This window comes from Truncatella angustata, assembly GCF_020726525.1.
Source record: "Truncatella angustata strain MPI-SDFR-AT-0073 chromosome Unknown BKA67scaffold_10, whole genome shotgun sequence".
Taxonomy (NCBI): domain Eukaryota; kingdom Fungi; phylum Ascomycota; class Sordariomycetes; order Amphisphaeriales; family Sporocadaceae; genus Truncatella; species Truncatella angustata.
The window spans coordinates 252354-266897 of NW_025763390.1; the positions used below are offsets into that span (position 1 = coordinate 252354).

Here is a 14544-nt window from a genome sequence, read left to right on the forward strand (position 1 = left end):
TAGAATCTAAACCGTTCGGATCTCGGAGTTGTCCAGCGAGCCAGCCTTACATAACATGTAGAAAAGTGAATATTTGCACGGTCGAATATAGGAATTTCCGGAAGATTCCTCGAGCATGGTTCCAGTCCTGTAGCACAGACTTGATAAATTCCCGCGATGGTACGATCTTCAATGCATCCTAGTTCCGGCAGTTTTGATTGCCTCTTGCCCCTCTAGGTGGAAATACTCCCATTTAGCCCTACTAGTGGGGCGGATTGATTTGACCCTGCTTTAAGCTTAAACTCCGAGTGGCGCTTTGCTTCGATATCGTAGTTCATCTAGTAGTTCATCTAGTAGTTATCGTTACTATAACTTCGAATTCTCGGGTTAACTCTTGAGTACTCGGCTTCCGTCGAGACTGGAGGTTGTTGGCCTTAGGAGCAGCTCAAACAGATGAATACGGGAAATATGTGGGGAGTGGACCAGGGACTTTCTTCGATCGACGTCTTTCAAATTACACCAGACCCACCAAGCTCTGTGTTGAAGTCCGCTCGAGATGTGTTGTCATTTCAAGGCCGAGTCGAATGTTATATTGGCGTCTCTCTAAAATAATAATCTCTAGACGGCTTCGCTGGATCTTGCCGCTGAGCATACGGACCCATTCAACATTTCATCTTGGTATCCATTCATTACATGCCTCTTTTCACACTCGTTTATTTATCTTTTTGAATTCATCTTGAAGCCACTTATGGCCTCACCGCAGATTTTACTCCATGCTTCTTCACCTCTGGATCGTCTTGCTGGAAACTATGTCGAACTCGACGATTTGAAGGAAGAGCGAAGCTCGACATGGTCGGCCAAAGGCGATGGTCCAAAAGCCATGTCCAAAGAAGAAATAGCCATCAAGCGTCTTTCGCGGCTCGAGATTCAGGATGAGGGCAGCAGAAATTGGTGGATAATCGAATCAATAGCCTGGCTGGTCAGCGCCATAGCAGTAGCCGTAATCGTTTTGACTGTGGCTATGACGGACGGTAAACCGTTGCCGACTTGGCCGATGAACGTCACGCTCAATTCTTTTATCTCATTCATGACGACACTAATGAAAGCCGCCGCCGTGGTTCCCGTTGCCGAGTGTATTAGCCAGCTTAAGTGGCTATGGCTTCGCGAGGCTGTCGCCGTTCGCGACATCCAGACCTTCGACGAGGCCAGCCGCGGTACGTGGGGCAGTGTCAAGCTGCTTGTCGACACGCGTGGTATCCATTTGGCCAAGTTAGGTGCCCTCATCACCATCATCCTACTCGCCGTGGAACCGTGTGTACAACAGGTCATTACGTATCAGACGGAGCCCATTGTCCTAACAGGCTACAACTCGTCTGCTCCAGTAGCATCGATGTACAACGATTACTCCTACGGCTCAATCATGGCCATCAGAGAACCAACCATGGCTATGAAGGCTGCAATTAACAACGGCATGTTTGATACTGCCGACGAACCGCAAGCAGACTTTTCGACTTCGGCATCGTGCGCAACCGGCAACTGCAGTTGGCCATTTACATATCACTCTCTGGCTGTGTGTAGCAAGTGCGCGAACACGACGGCGCTCATCACCTCGAACTGTGGCGAACAATTTGGCACACTTCCGGCCACATGCAACTATTCGCTGCCGAACGGCATGTCCTTCGACGGTCGAACACGAGGAAATATGTATATGAACGCATCCGGGAGCTACGACTCGCTTGCCTACAATAATACGCAGTCAACATTTGCGACATTATCCAGCATACGTGGTCTACATGACCTTTCCTCGACCAATTTGTTGGGCGTGGTCTCCAATGAGTGTGTCTTGTACTTTTGTGTGAACGAATACCAAGGCAACGTCACCAATGGTATCTTTACTGAGACCATCGTGTCCAGCTATACTGGCGATGAAACCCCAGGGGTGGACCAGAACATCACAATAACAGTCTCCGGTACTGAAACGCAGTTTTGGGTTGGATTTCATGCATGGTATGCTATATGGATGCACTTACAGGTTCGTTATTCTGTCCTGGCCGATTTCAATGCCAGTTGTGGTAAAATGTGGCTCGACTGATAATTTATAGGACTTTTGGACGGGGAGTGTAAGTGGGTCGACTGGGCGTATGTCAAGTACAAATGATGTCCTCAGGGCACTTTACACGTTCGGCGAAGATGGCTCCGGATCTGGAACCCAGAAAGTGGGCGGGGAAAACAATACTGTCGCGGCCGTTGCGGCTGCCATGACGAAGGCCTTGCGCACGAACGGTATTCCGGCCAGTATTTCCGAGTGGACTGGAAACATAACAGATACTACCAGCGACCGCTTCGCTCTTGGTACGGCGTGGACTGGCGACACGTTTGTGCACGTGCGGTGGTTATGGCTGATCCTACCCATGGCTTTAGAAGTTCTGACGCTGATGTTTCTCGTTGGTACTATTATTCAGAGTAATCATAGCGGTTTGCCAGGATGGAAGAGCTCGACATTACCTCTTATCCAAGGCAAGGTCAGTGAGCTACAACAAGCTGTGGCGGCCAAACGACACCAGAAGGGGGTAGACGACGCAGTAAGTTGATGAGAATGCCATATCTATTCTAGCACATGCTATATGAGAACACTTTACCCGCGTCACTCGACTGAGTTTGTTCTTACGTTGGGTGACATGCCATAACAGATCTCCGAACGCGATTCATAGCGTCGAAATCACGACTCCTTTTTGATTATCTTTTTTTTCTTTCCTACTTTTATGCAATCCTTTTCTTTCTTGTTCTGTGTTCCTCCACAAAAATGCTAAGAACCATTCGCCAAGCATGGTAATCGTCGAGGTGGTATTTTTGTGTTGTAGAGTTCTCAATTATAACTTATTTACCTTCGATTCCAAAGCTCAGTATCATGCGACAGCAACCAGCTCGAGGAATAATTTTTAAATCTACGAGTGTGAAATCATGACACTGCTAACAAAAAGAGAGAGCCGTAACGATACATGCAAAAGTGCGTGATGATATAGAATGCTACTTCATCGTTAGTATAATTACCAATGGCAAGTCCTGCCGCTCACTGGACTGACCTGGTCTGACGAGATAGAGTTCACTATTCTCGCTGGAGCAGTAGTCAAAATTATCGGTTTCATTAGTGAAGATACAATCAGATTATGCGAGCTCCGCCAGCATTAAAAGTCACCGGAATTATTAACATGCCGCGAATGATATCTGAGAGGAGAAGACAATTTGTCACGATTAATCGATATCATTGACTAAGCCTTCAACACTGATTATCGATTTTCGATACCGCCACTTCGATATCTACAGTTCCAGTCACAGTGTATTTTGGAATTGACGTGCACTATTATTGATGAGTGGGATACAGTTCTGCGCAACAATGCGTTCGTATTTAAAATTTTTGTACAGTCCTCAGTATGTGCACATATGCGGTTGCTTCGTGTACATTTCACTAGCGTCATCCAACTGCGTTTTATGTCTCAGCGAAAACATAATCGCCCGTTGAGTCCTTGACCTCGAACCTCGTCTTTCCCTCTTCAATCTCCTTACCCTGGACCTTGACACCAAACTCCATAATATCGCCAGGAACAGCAGGTCCAACACCCTTGGGCGTTCCGGTAAGGACAATATCACCCTTCTCGATCGTCATGACCTTGGAAATCTCACTCAAAATCCTAGGAATGCGGAACAACATGAGCTCCGTCGAATCCTGCTGCTGTATTTTTCCGTTGACGGAGAGGTACAGCTCAACATTGTGCGGATCGGGGATTTGGGACTTTGCGATCACGTTGCTCATGGGCAGGAAGGTGTCAAATCCCTTGGCGATGGACCAGGGGAGACCCTTCTTTTTGGCTTCGTTTTGCACGTTGCGGGCTGTCATATCGATACCAACAGCGTAGCCTGCCCTTACGTTCAACTCAGGCGCAAATAACGGAGGTTAGAGAGGTCAGAACTCACTGTCGATGGCATCAAGAGCGCCTTTAGTGTCGTTCTCCTTGAGATCCCTCACGGTCTTGCCCATAATTAAGGCGAGCTCGACTTCATAGTGCATATCAACGCCTCGTGGGCGGATGATGGAGCCCTCGCCCGGCAGCAGAATTGAAGATGTGGGCTTCAAGAAGAAGAAGGGCTGCTTGGGCCTGGCACTGTTTAACTCGGTAATGTGGTCCCTGGGTCATATTAACAGATTGCAATCATAAAGGGCAGCCAGGTACGTATGGCTTACGCATAGTTGCGGCCAATACAGATGATCTTGCGAGCATTCTTGAGTTTGGAGAACGCAGACATGGTGAGATTTGAGCGATTTTACGACCCGAGATATGAGAAGTGCCGGTATTATAAGGATTAGAGATGAAGTTGTCTATACTGCGGACCAGACGAAGCTCAACTGAGGTATGAGACAACCAGATGATCGTGAATTGACAACGAATTGGCTAGCCAACACAACTGGACTACTTAAAGCAAATGGAGTGAGTCGCGACTCGCGATGAACCCCTGCGATCCACAATATATCTATGGAGGGAGAGCTCCACTTCTCTCTTACGTGCACGCGACAGACTCAGCAAGTCCTCGTTAAGTAAGACCTAGGCTTATCTCATCCATCGGCTTACTTTCGGCTTCCCAGAGACTCGTTGTTCAAAGCATCGTTGGAAGACCAGTTACGGTGGTCTAATTCGTTCAACAGATTGCGGTACCGGAATTTACCCCGATTGATGCGGTTGAATTGCCGTGCACTAACTTTGAACAGGTGGGTTTGGTAACTCCATTGTCGGATCTGCCGACTTAATCGAATTTGGACAGCAAGAACGTCGACGAAGCGCCACACTTCTGACAATTGAAGGACTGCGAAAATCGTTGACGTTGCTTCGAGAGCTATCTATAAGGTAAAGTCTGACGCCGTAGTATCGCATTCACTACCATCTCAAGCTTCTACTAGAATTTCTGTGGTACACAACGATGTCGTCTCTCAGGACATGTGTATCTATAGTAATCCCACATAAGCGACTACCACACATCAACAAATCACAGCCCGGATGGTTTAGTGGTATAATTCTCGCTTAGGGTACACCCAAGCAATTTGCGAGAGGTCCCCGGTTCGATCCCGGGTTCGGGCCAAATCTTTTGTCAATTTTGCCAATTATTTTAGTTATGTAATCCGTACACGGGACACATATCTAACCTTACTGTAGTCCTCGATTCCAACTTTTGGATTGTTTGCATAGATTTATAGTTAGCTCCGATTATTGGAATGAGTTAATAACGATTACAATTGTCACGATTGGGGGATGTACGCCGTTACTCAGCTCGTTGAAAGTTTCAACGGCAGCAAGCGTTGCGGCCATTACGACCTCGAGCAGAGTTTACAATCGCATCGTCAGTTCAATGCTTCTGAAAGCATTGCCTGACAACATGGATATGATCATGACATCGTACGCATGCTAGGTATTATACAGCATCCCATTGGCTGCTTCATGGTCTAAAAATGCCCCTCAACTACTGTTTTTGTACGAGTGACAGCCCACTGCACCTCCGATAGCGGGGCAGGTCCAGTCAACATTTTTGGCGGGGCAATTACGCCTTAAGACAACCGGGATCGATCACCTTCGCGAGACGGCTCACTATACTGTCGACATTCTGCCTCAACATAGACGGTCAACTTCAAACCAGCTGATTGGCTTGATACAACATGGCTTCCCAATTTCCCACAAAGAAGGTCGGTGTGCTTGGCGCTACTGGCTCCGTCGGCCAGCGCTTCATCCTTCTCCTTCAACAGCACCCGCACTTTATCCTACACGCTGTGGGTGCCTCTTCCCGATCCGCGGGCAAGAAATACAAGGATGCCGTGCGGTGGAAGCAAGCATCGCCCATGGGCAGCGTCGGCGAGTTGGTCGTGAAAGAGTGCAAAGCCAGCGAGTTCGCCGAATGTGATGTTGTTTTCAGTGGTCTAGACTCCGATGTGGCAGGAGACGTCGGTAAGCTCTGTTCCGCATTCCATGAGCTAGCGGCTGTCGCATGGCCATGCTGATATCTCCCTCAAGAAATGGAATTCCTCAAGGCAGAGATCGCCGTCTTTTCGAATGCCAAGAACTACCGCCGCGATCCTCTGGTGCCTCTCGTCGTGCCCACAGTCAACCTGCCGCATCTCGATCTCATCCCCCACCAAAGGAAACACCACAAGTTAGAAAAGGGTTTCTTGGTCTGTAACTCCAACTGTGCCGTCATCGGCTTGGTTATTCCTTTCGCCGCACTGCAGGCCCAGTTCGGCGAGGTCGACACCGTTTCCGTTGTTACAATGCAGGCTGTATCCGGAGCTGGCTACCCAGGAGTAAGCTCCATGGACGTTATCGACAACGTCGTGCCCTTTATCTCTGGCGAGGAGGACAAGCTTGAGACCGAAGCACGAAAGATTCTCGGCGGCATCAAGGACGACAAGACGGCTTTCGTCGAGCAGGAAGGTCTGCGGGTTTCCGCTGCTTGCAACAGAGTGCCTGTCCTTGACGGGCACACTGCATGTGTCAGTTTGAAGTTCAAGAACCGACCTCCGCCCAAGGCCGAGGACGTCAAAGCTGCTCTCCGCAACTACGTCAGTGAGGCGCAAAAGCTTGGGTGCCCCAGTGCACCGGAGCCGAGCATCATGGTCTTCGATGATGCAGATCGCCCACAGCCGCGCCTGGACCGTGACCTCGGCCGCGGATACACGGTCAGTGTTGGTCGAGTGCGTGAGGACGACAGCGGTATCTTTGATATCAAGTTCGTGGCATTAAGTCACAACAGTAAGTGTTCCATTTCCCTGGCCATGGAATATGCGACTGACATAGTGAAGCTGTGATTGGAGCTGCTGGCTCGTCTATCCTGAATGCCGAGGCGGCAGTGCTCAAGGGCTATATCTAAATGCATACAAACGTGGCGTGATTGATTGGCATATTTCCGGCGTCGGTGGGGAAAATTCAGCAGAATAGAAAGTCTTCGGCTAGATGGCCGCAACCTAAATGGCAAAAATCCCTTAACACCATCATCTGGTTTTCCTGCGTTTTCCGGCAAGGTCGACGAACCAGTGCGCGCTTTGACTACATTGCCTGGACGTTGTCTTCACGTCGATTCGCAAACCTCAATGCATTGTACAACAAGGAACTATCAGAACCAACAGTATTTGTGACAATTGACAGGACTAGATCTAGATCGACTTAGATTTGGAACAATTCAGCTGCATATTATGATGGAAAGCAGTACTCGCGAGAGGCAAGGGACTCCTAGTAGACACATGTGGACCTTCATTCGTCTCGGCTGCTGCAGAGCCTGCCAATTTACGCTTCGTTTCCAACTAACTGGCACATGCTGGTGGTTGCACAACATCCTGATTGGCCAGTAACTGAACCTGCTGTGTGGATGGGCAAGGTTCGAGCAAACAATTCACGAGAGCATCACTGGTATAGGGTGCGGAGATTCGGATAATACGCCCTCAACGTGTTGAACTTGCAAGCGATGCTATCAGCACCAGCATGACACAATTGCTCACAATCTCTCCGGTACTTAGATATATGCTGCCATGACCTCCTCAGAGATGGTAAGGATCCTGTCGATCCGTGTTACGTATGCTCAGCTCATGCCATATACTCCATGATCAATTTTGACACCATGTGGCATAGGGTCTTGGCAATTGCAATATTTTGCGAGTGGAATTTAGGTGGCATATTCGCGTATTCTCAATTACTCTTGAACAACCGCCAGGGTGGCACTTATTTATCTTTGGACGTTATGACCTACGTCAATGTATCAGACTATTTGCCTTTTCAGGAGTATGATGTTGAAGCAGCTCTGGGCACGCCTCCGCAGTCACTGGCTTTGCGGGTGTCGAGTACTCCATATCATTTTGTTTCCTTCAGTCGTTCTACGCTGTGTGTAGAACTGACTAGTTGTGAACTCGGAAGTTGTAAGTTTCTTAAGTGGTCTCGCACAACATATGCTAGCATAGCTAACCCGTGTCCAGACGATCCTCAAGCCTCGAGCACCAAGACCGTGGTCAGCATAGGAAACCTGAACGAAACCACCGGCGATGCAACTACGATCCAAAATATGATTTGCGATATCTTTAATGACACCTTGGCTTTGGGTAACACGCGATTATCAAATGCCACCTTTGGTCTTGCAGTTGGCGTTGCCCTGGATGAACTCAGGTTAGGTCTCGGAGGTCTGATGAAACGCCACTCTCCTGATCTCCCACTATCGCTTCCCGCTTTCCTGGAGCAGAATGGACAGATAAGCAGCAGTACATATAGCTATGCTTTGGACAAGCTCAGTATGTTCATACATTATTGAAGTGTTGTTTCTTTCGAAACTAAGAGCTATGAAAGATGCCACAGCCAATGGAACGTTACTGTTTGGGGCGATTGACACAGAAAGTATTTCGGCCCTCTCACTGTTCTACAAACACAACCATTCGTCAACGACTCTACCTCTGGCACATATTACGGAATTGCCATGACTTCTACGCGACTTGATAATTCCACTGGCAGCGATGAGCTGCTTGCAGGTATACCTTTATATCTCGAGCCGGGTATTGGCAAAACGACTGCTGTTCTCCCCAAGCCTCTGGCCGACTCCATATACAACCTCACCGGGGCAGTTCTCAACGAAACAACTGGCCAGCCCGTGGTTGACTACGGTTTGGCGAACAGCAATGCATCATTCTCGTTTCAGTTCAACGGTCCTACAGGTCCTGTCCTAACCGCTGCGATTGCCGATTTCGTGCAGCCTGATGAAATTCATGTGGGTCCGAATGTCTTCGAAGCACACTGAATGTTATCTGACTATCATTCCCACTTTCCCCGGTGTCCATAACGGTCTCGGTGAAGCGTTCCTCCGAAACGTCTATACCGTCTGGGACCAGGAGAATCAACAACTTGGACTCGCCCAATCACGATACACCACCGCTTCGAACGTGGTGCCCTTCGCCAGCAAAGGTGCTACAATACCACTAGCGACGCCAGGGCCTACCGTCCCAGCGGCGACTGTGTACGATGTCACCGATGACATCTTTGAGGACTTTCCGAGTGCCATGATCACAAATTCTGCATCGGCTCCCGGACTCCGGGAATATTATTCGCGAGCATCTCTTTCGGTTTCGCCCCTTGCATTAGGACTAAGTATCCCGCTTGCGGTGCTGGCCATGATTGTTATCGCAATCACCACATGGACTGTCGGGCCCGGACGTTCGCGGATCTGCTGCGGATGCATGTTCTCTGGCAGGCAGAAGACCATCTCGGAACTAGAAACCAACGTCCCCAGTCCTCACGCTGCGGAGATGCCTAGCGCTCCGTAGGCGTTTAGCCGTCCGACGGGATGGATCGAATTAGACGCGAAAAGTAATCCGGTCGAGGTTTCTGGCAGTACACTGTCAAGCGGGATGAACTCGGAGGATGCTAGCGAATCTAGTCTCTCTGCTACGTCGAGGGTTTAACACGGTAGCACTGGAGACTGTTTAGCAGGGGGGATGAGTACCAATGGTGTAGTTCCAGCGCTTCGGCCATGCTGGGCGTTGTTGTGATAGTTTTCGAGTCCCGAGCTTTTGAATCTCTCTATTCTGTGGGCGTACTACTACTTGAATGCGACGACTTGAATTGCAAACACGCCCCTAGCCGCTTGGCTATCTCACGGCATGGCTCAACAGTGACTTTCATCTGGAACTTCCTCATCTTCTCCATCTTGACCTTCTTCGGCACGATGATGAAAGCCGAGCGCGAAATAGCTCGAGAATGCTCCGCCTGTAAGTTCTTGACCAACATCAGGCGGAAGTCCATGGCTCTCTCAGCTAAGCTCGCTCATATCGGACATGTCAAAACACTCTAGTAGTTTTGGAACGACTTCAGCATGCTGGAGTACTCTACCCATGGAGGGTTCTTCTCGAACTCGCTTTTAGAAGCGGCGAGTACTCCCGGTGCATCAGACGCACTTCCAGGTCCCCGGGAGTGTATGCGCCCCGTAGGCCGAAGGCTTAAAGGCGTTTTTCTCATAAGGCCATGCCCCAACCCACGTAAGACGAGTGTCAAGCCTCTGTTGTCTGCACGTTGTCACCCGCCCTCGAGTACGAGGTAACTACTGGCAATGCTAGCCACATTTCACGGTCCCGCTGATCTGAATACATGGTACTTATGCTCACCACTTGATCTCTGCCGAGGTGTTCTCAAGCCATTGCGAGCAGGCACGGTCCGGCCTCGTTGGAGAGCGCATCAGAGCAGGGCAAGCACGCAATCTCCGTAGCTCCGTTCATCTAAACCCGACTTTGCCTTCGTAGCCCGCACAACCCAGCCCGATCAGATAGAGCGAAGGCCCCGCGCGGTCTTGAGGGAACGTCGGTGCGCTTCCCCGGTATATGCATGCTCCCTTTTGCCCAGGCTGCGCTGTTTGGATGGTGCCGTGCCGGAGGTTGCTTCGAGTATGGTCGCGCGGTCTGCCTGTCAGACTTATCTCGGTTAGAGATGCGTGTTACCATGGTCAACTCGTGCCGTGCATCGCGATACCCAAGCATACCGGAGTTGGTTTTCCTTTGACGCAAGGAGCAGTCAAGCCCCAGGTTGATGTCTCCTGCGGACAAAAGCGGGGCAGTACCACCCGAGTTCGCGCACTTTGGCTACGGCATGCCGCAGCCATGTCCGCCGACGTCGCATCGCATTTCGATCATGCACGTTCATGGCAGCTTGCATGAAGCAAGCCACACATGGCATCGATCCATGATGCCCGTGTTGTCAGCGCAGGCAGATTGGCTGGCAAAGCCAACCGCCGTGCGAGTTAGAGCCATGGTTGACACGGGCTGTAAAGAAGACATTTGTGTATAAACAAATTTCAATTGGTCTCGAGGTATATACAATAATCAGAACCGCAACCGAAACCAAAATCCCTAACAAACCCGATATGGAAATAAAAGAAGCCGTTTTGGTGTCTACCTGATCTATTCCGAAAGGGGAATGCCTTCAAACTCCGCATAACCACGTGCCAAGTTCATGTTTTCTATCATGAGAGTCAGCCTATCATCCTTGATAACGAATTGTGAAAGGGAACTTACGTAAACATTGTGTAGCTGCTCCCTTGAGCAGGTTGTCGATGGTGGCACAGATGACCACCCTCTTTCCGGAGCTATGCACAGCAAATCCACCGATCTCGACGTGGTGCTTTTGACTGATGTTCTTCACTGTAGGGGCCTCACCAATGACCTTGACGAGCTTCTCTCCAGCGTAGCGGTCTTGGTAGATTTGACGAATCTCTCGCGAGGTCATAGTCTGCTTCAGGGGGATGTGAATGGTGTGGTGAATACCCTGGAACCACCTTGCCACATGAGGAGTGAAAGCTACGGGAGTCCCCAGCTGCGAGCTAACTTCCCTTTCGTGGATGTGATCAGTCAAGCTGTAGGGGATCAAGTTGTTGTCGAGCAGGTTGGTGTCGTTCTTGGGGGAAGGCTTAGTACCAGCTCCTGAGTAACCCGACACACCAAAGACACTGGGGGAACCGCCGAGGAAGTCCACCAACGGAGCAATACCGAGCTGAGCACCAGTCGCATAACAACCCGGGTTTGAGATGCGGGTAGCTTGTGCGATGGATGAGCGCTTGGTAAGCTCGGGAAGACCGTATGTCCACGAGTCATCGAATCTGTAGTCCGCGGACAGATCAACGATGACGCTGTTGTCGTCTCGCTCTCCGATCTTGGCCCGTGCCTGGTCGATCGCGTCTACGTATGGCTTGCATACACCGTTGGGCAGAGCCATTACCCATACGTCGATGTCGCCGTTCTCCTCCATCTTGCCAACCTCCTCTGCGCTCAGGTTGGAGTAGGTGACTTCTTTTCTGTCATATCCCTGGAGCGTCTGACCTGCCAGCTCACGGGACGATACATGCTTAAGGACGAAGTTGGGGTGCTTGTTCAAGAGGGCAATCAAAGCTTGGCCAGTGAAACCACGTGCACCAATGAGGGCAACCCGGGAAGGAACGTCGTTAGAAGCGTGCTTCTTGCCGTATGGAGGATTGGGGTTGGTGGTAGTGGAGTATCCTCGTACTGACTTTCCGAAGCCACTGGAAGCGCTCATGACCGCACGACGGGCAGAGGTAGAGAAACCACGGGCTTGATTAGCGACCGACCCGGATGCAGCATGGGACTTGAGGTTTTGCGAAGCGATCTGGGCAGCTCTGTGGAGTCTTGCCTCCAGGTTGGACTCTCCCAACATCGAGCGACCGTTGAGCGTGAACTCCTTCATGAGGTCAGTCAGGTCTTGACCTTCCTCGACGCCGTACCAGAAGAGAACATCATTGCCTCGGAGCAAGCTGCCGTCAGCCTTCTCGAAGAACCATGTGAGGTTCTCGTCGTCAGCCTTGACGGTCCATACCAAGCTGGGGTACTCCTTCTTGATGGCAGCAAAGATATTATCTGCGACATTGGTCAACCAACCAGACTTGGTGATGTTGAGAGTGGCCAAGGTCGAGTAGGACTTTTGCGAATCGGGCTTGAGAATAACGGCAAGGGTCTTCATTTGGTCGTCGAAGAAGGCCTTGAAGGGGCGCTCCTTCAAGAAATCCAGGTACCGGTCGACGGTGGCTCGCGAATCGGTCACGTCACGGTCTCGGACAAGGACGTCCTTAATCTGTTCGAGGTCCTTGAAGTCGTCAACGCTGGTGGCTGTGAGAAGCTTGGCTCCGCGACGGATCAGGGTACCGGCACCAGAGTCGGTGAACAACTCCTTTTGGAGATCGGCGGGGTGGATGATGGCCACACTGGAAGTTCGGGGAAGGCCGTCCAGGAGCTCCTTGATCTCCTTGATCTTGAGGCGAGTACCGAACTTGCACCACTTCTGTGCCATGATGTGGTCAAACTCCTCGTCCAAGTTGATGGCGGAGATCTTGGTACCCTCGCCATCGAAAAGGCCACCCTTCTCACTCAGGTATACGACCTTGAGAGGCTCGACGACACGAGCCAGCTCACCGGCTGCAACATCAGCGTTGACGTTGAGTACTTGACCCTCGGGGGTCTCAGCCATGGATGTGAGAATGGGGAGGTAGCCGTTGGCAATGGCGCTCTCGATGGGCTCGCTGTTGACGTCGGTGATCTTGCCGACGAACTTCCACTTCTCCTTGTCAAGGTAGTCGGCAGTGAAGACGCTGGAAGTGATGGGGCGGGCGCGAACGCCTAATTCTTCCAGCTTCTGGACGAGCTTGAGGTTCTCGGCCAGGAAGAGCTTGCGGGCAACCCCCAGGGTCTTGCCGTCAGTGATGCGGATACCCTCCTCGAACTGGGGCTCGACACCGGCCTCCTCGAGCAGCCTGTTGAGCTGGGGGCCGGCGCCGTGAACGATGATGGGGAAGAGGCCAACATGGTAGAGGAAAGCCAAGCTGCTGCAGAACTCGTCAAGGTGCTCGGTCAGAATAGCACCGCCAACCTTGATGACAGCGAACTTCTGCGACGAGACGGAGGAGAAGTGGCTCAGGTACTGCTGGACCTCTCGCTTGGTGCCAATGCTGTTCAAGACCTTGATAACGGCACTTCGAATGAACCGGGAGTCGTTGTTTCGGCCGGACGTGTAGGGGGCGAATTGCACACGAGCGTTGTTGGCTGCTGGCACGAGGCGGGCAGCCCGAGGAGTCACCCTACGGGCGCCAGCCCGAATGGTGGCACGGACAGCGACGCGGGAGAGCATCTTGATGGTTGCTAAATCGATTCGTGGGGGAGGAAAAGCGAATTGATGTTCTTGAAAGCCAATTGACTTATCTCGCAACCTCCGTCCTGTCCAATCGTGAAGAATGAATGGCGGTTCGTGATGTAGCGGTCGCGGACGCTTCCAAAGTCGGAATCGCAGCGCAAGAACTACCGGGTGGGATCGAAATCGGGACTTTTTGGACTTGTACCAGGACCAGGACCAGGAGGGGCACGAGCTTCCCTTCTCCCAAGCTCTCGAAGAACAAGACAAGAAGACCTGCCAGACAATTAAACTAAGTAGTGAGTACGGGGGGGGCCTCGACGCATTTTTAATCAACTCACCTCAGAATCAAGACTTGTTTTCTTTGCGAGCACAAGTAAATTTCAGTTGTCAGTTCCTGAGGGGCAGTAGCTTTTGATTTGGGTGTGCATTCAATCACTTTCCGAGCTATGCCATGGGATTGGGGAAAATTTTGGACGCCGAAAATCGCTGCTACCCATGCACGATATGATTGCAGAGTCAGACCTTTTCCCACCTCCTGCAGCTCGATGAGGCGTTATGTAATTTTTCATCCAAAGGTAGCTCTCCACCAAGATACGGACTGTAGATACATCTCAGCGTCCCCGGGCCCATCCATCCTACTACATACTACTGTACATACAATGCATGCAGAATCCACCTCTTCCAGCGTTTGCCATCCATATCTTTTTCCCCAATGGAGGAAAAAAAAAACCCTACTAAAAAAAAAAACTCCACATGTAAATCCGTGTTTATCCTGAAAACAGTCGTGGCAGAGGCCTCACCTCCCTTGCGCTTTTGAACAGCCCACGTATTCGTGAAGATGCCGAGAAATATGACAAAAATGGCGCAATGG

General features: G+C 50.7%; 5 protein-coding genes and 1 non-coding gene across 6 annotated transcripts; 4 read left to right on the plus strand and 2 right to left on the minus strand.

The window, feature by feature from the left end:
* Positions 1 to 289: 289 nt before the first annotated feature.
* BKA67DRAFT_695789 (uncharacterized protein) lies at positions 290 to 2834 on the plus strand. The gene is made up of 2 exons (XM_046109313.1): positions 290 to 2011; positions 2082 to 2834. The coding sequence occupies exons 1-2, from the start codon at positions 728 to 730 to the stop codon at positions 2568 to 2570; spliced, it is 1773 nt and encodes a 590-aa protein (XP_045952344.1). The 5' UTR covers positions 290 to 727; the 3' UTR covers positions 2571 to 2834.
* A 527-nt stretch (positions 2835 to 3361) lies between these two features.
* On the minus strand, positions 3362 to 4732 carry BKA67DRAFT_582476 (uncharacterized protein). The gene is made up of 3 exons (XM_046103998.1): positions 4220 to 4732; positions 3952 to 4163; positions 3362 to 3894 (listed from the first exon to the last, which is right to left on the minus strand). The coding sequence occupies exons 1-3, from the start codon at positions 4279 to 4281 to the stop codon at positions 3467 to 3469; spliced, it is 702 nt and encodes a 233-aa protein (XP_045952345.1). The 5' UTR covers positions 4282 to 4732; the 3' UTR covers positions 3362 to 3466.
* Positions 4733 to 5021: 289 nt separating this feature from the next.
* BKA67DRAFT_t165 lies at positions 5022 to 5108 on the plus strand. Its single transcript has one exon. It is a non-coding gene; the product is annotated as a tRNA-Pro (tRNA).
* A 101-nt stretch (positions 5109 to 5209) lies between these two features.
* BKA67DRAFT_87210 (aspartate-semialdehyde dehydrogenase) lies at positions 5210 to 7212 on the plus strand. The gene is made up of 3 exons (XM_046109507.1): positions 5210 to 5966; positions 6033 to 6767; positions 6818 to 7212. The coding sequence occupies exons 1-3, from the start codon at positions 5681 to 5683 to the stop codon at positions 6883 to 6885; spliced, it is 1089 nt and encodes a 362-aa protein (XP_045952346.1). The 5' UTR covers positions 5210 to 5680; the 3' UTR covers positions 6886 to 7212.
* A 387-nt stretch (positions 7213 to 7599) lies between these two features.
* On the plus strand, positions 7600 to 9313 carry BKA67DRAFT_695792 (aspartic peptidase domain-containing protein; the record flags this gene model as incomplete). The annotated part of the gene is made up of 5 exons (XM_046109314.1): positions 7600 to 7924; positions 7982 to 8290; positions 8346 to 8433; positions 8508 to 8760; positions 8882 to 9313. Exons 1-5 carry the CDS (start codon positions 7612 to 7614, stop codon positions 9311 to 9313), a joined length of 1395 nt encoding a protein of 464 aa, XP_045952347.1. The 5' UTR covers positions 7600 to 7611.
* A 1451-nt stretch (positions 9314 to 10764) lies between these two features.
* On the minus strand, positions 10765 to 14034 carry BKA67DRAFT_582482 (acetylglutamate kinase). Its single transcript, XM_046103999.1, has 3 exons — positions 14012 to 14034; positions 11054 to 13962; positions 10765 to 10998 (listed from the first exon to the last, which is right to left on the minus strand). The coding sequence occupies exons 2-3, from the start codon at positions 13668 to 13670 to the stop codon at positions 10940 to 10942; spliced, it is 2676 nt and encodes an 891-aa protein (XP_045952348.1). The 5' UTR covers positions 13671 to 13962; positions 14012 to 14034; the 3' UTR covers positions 10765 to 10939.
* Positions 14035 to 14544: the final 510 nt, after the last annotated feature.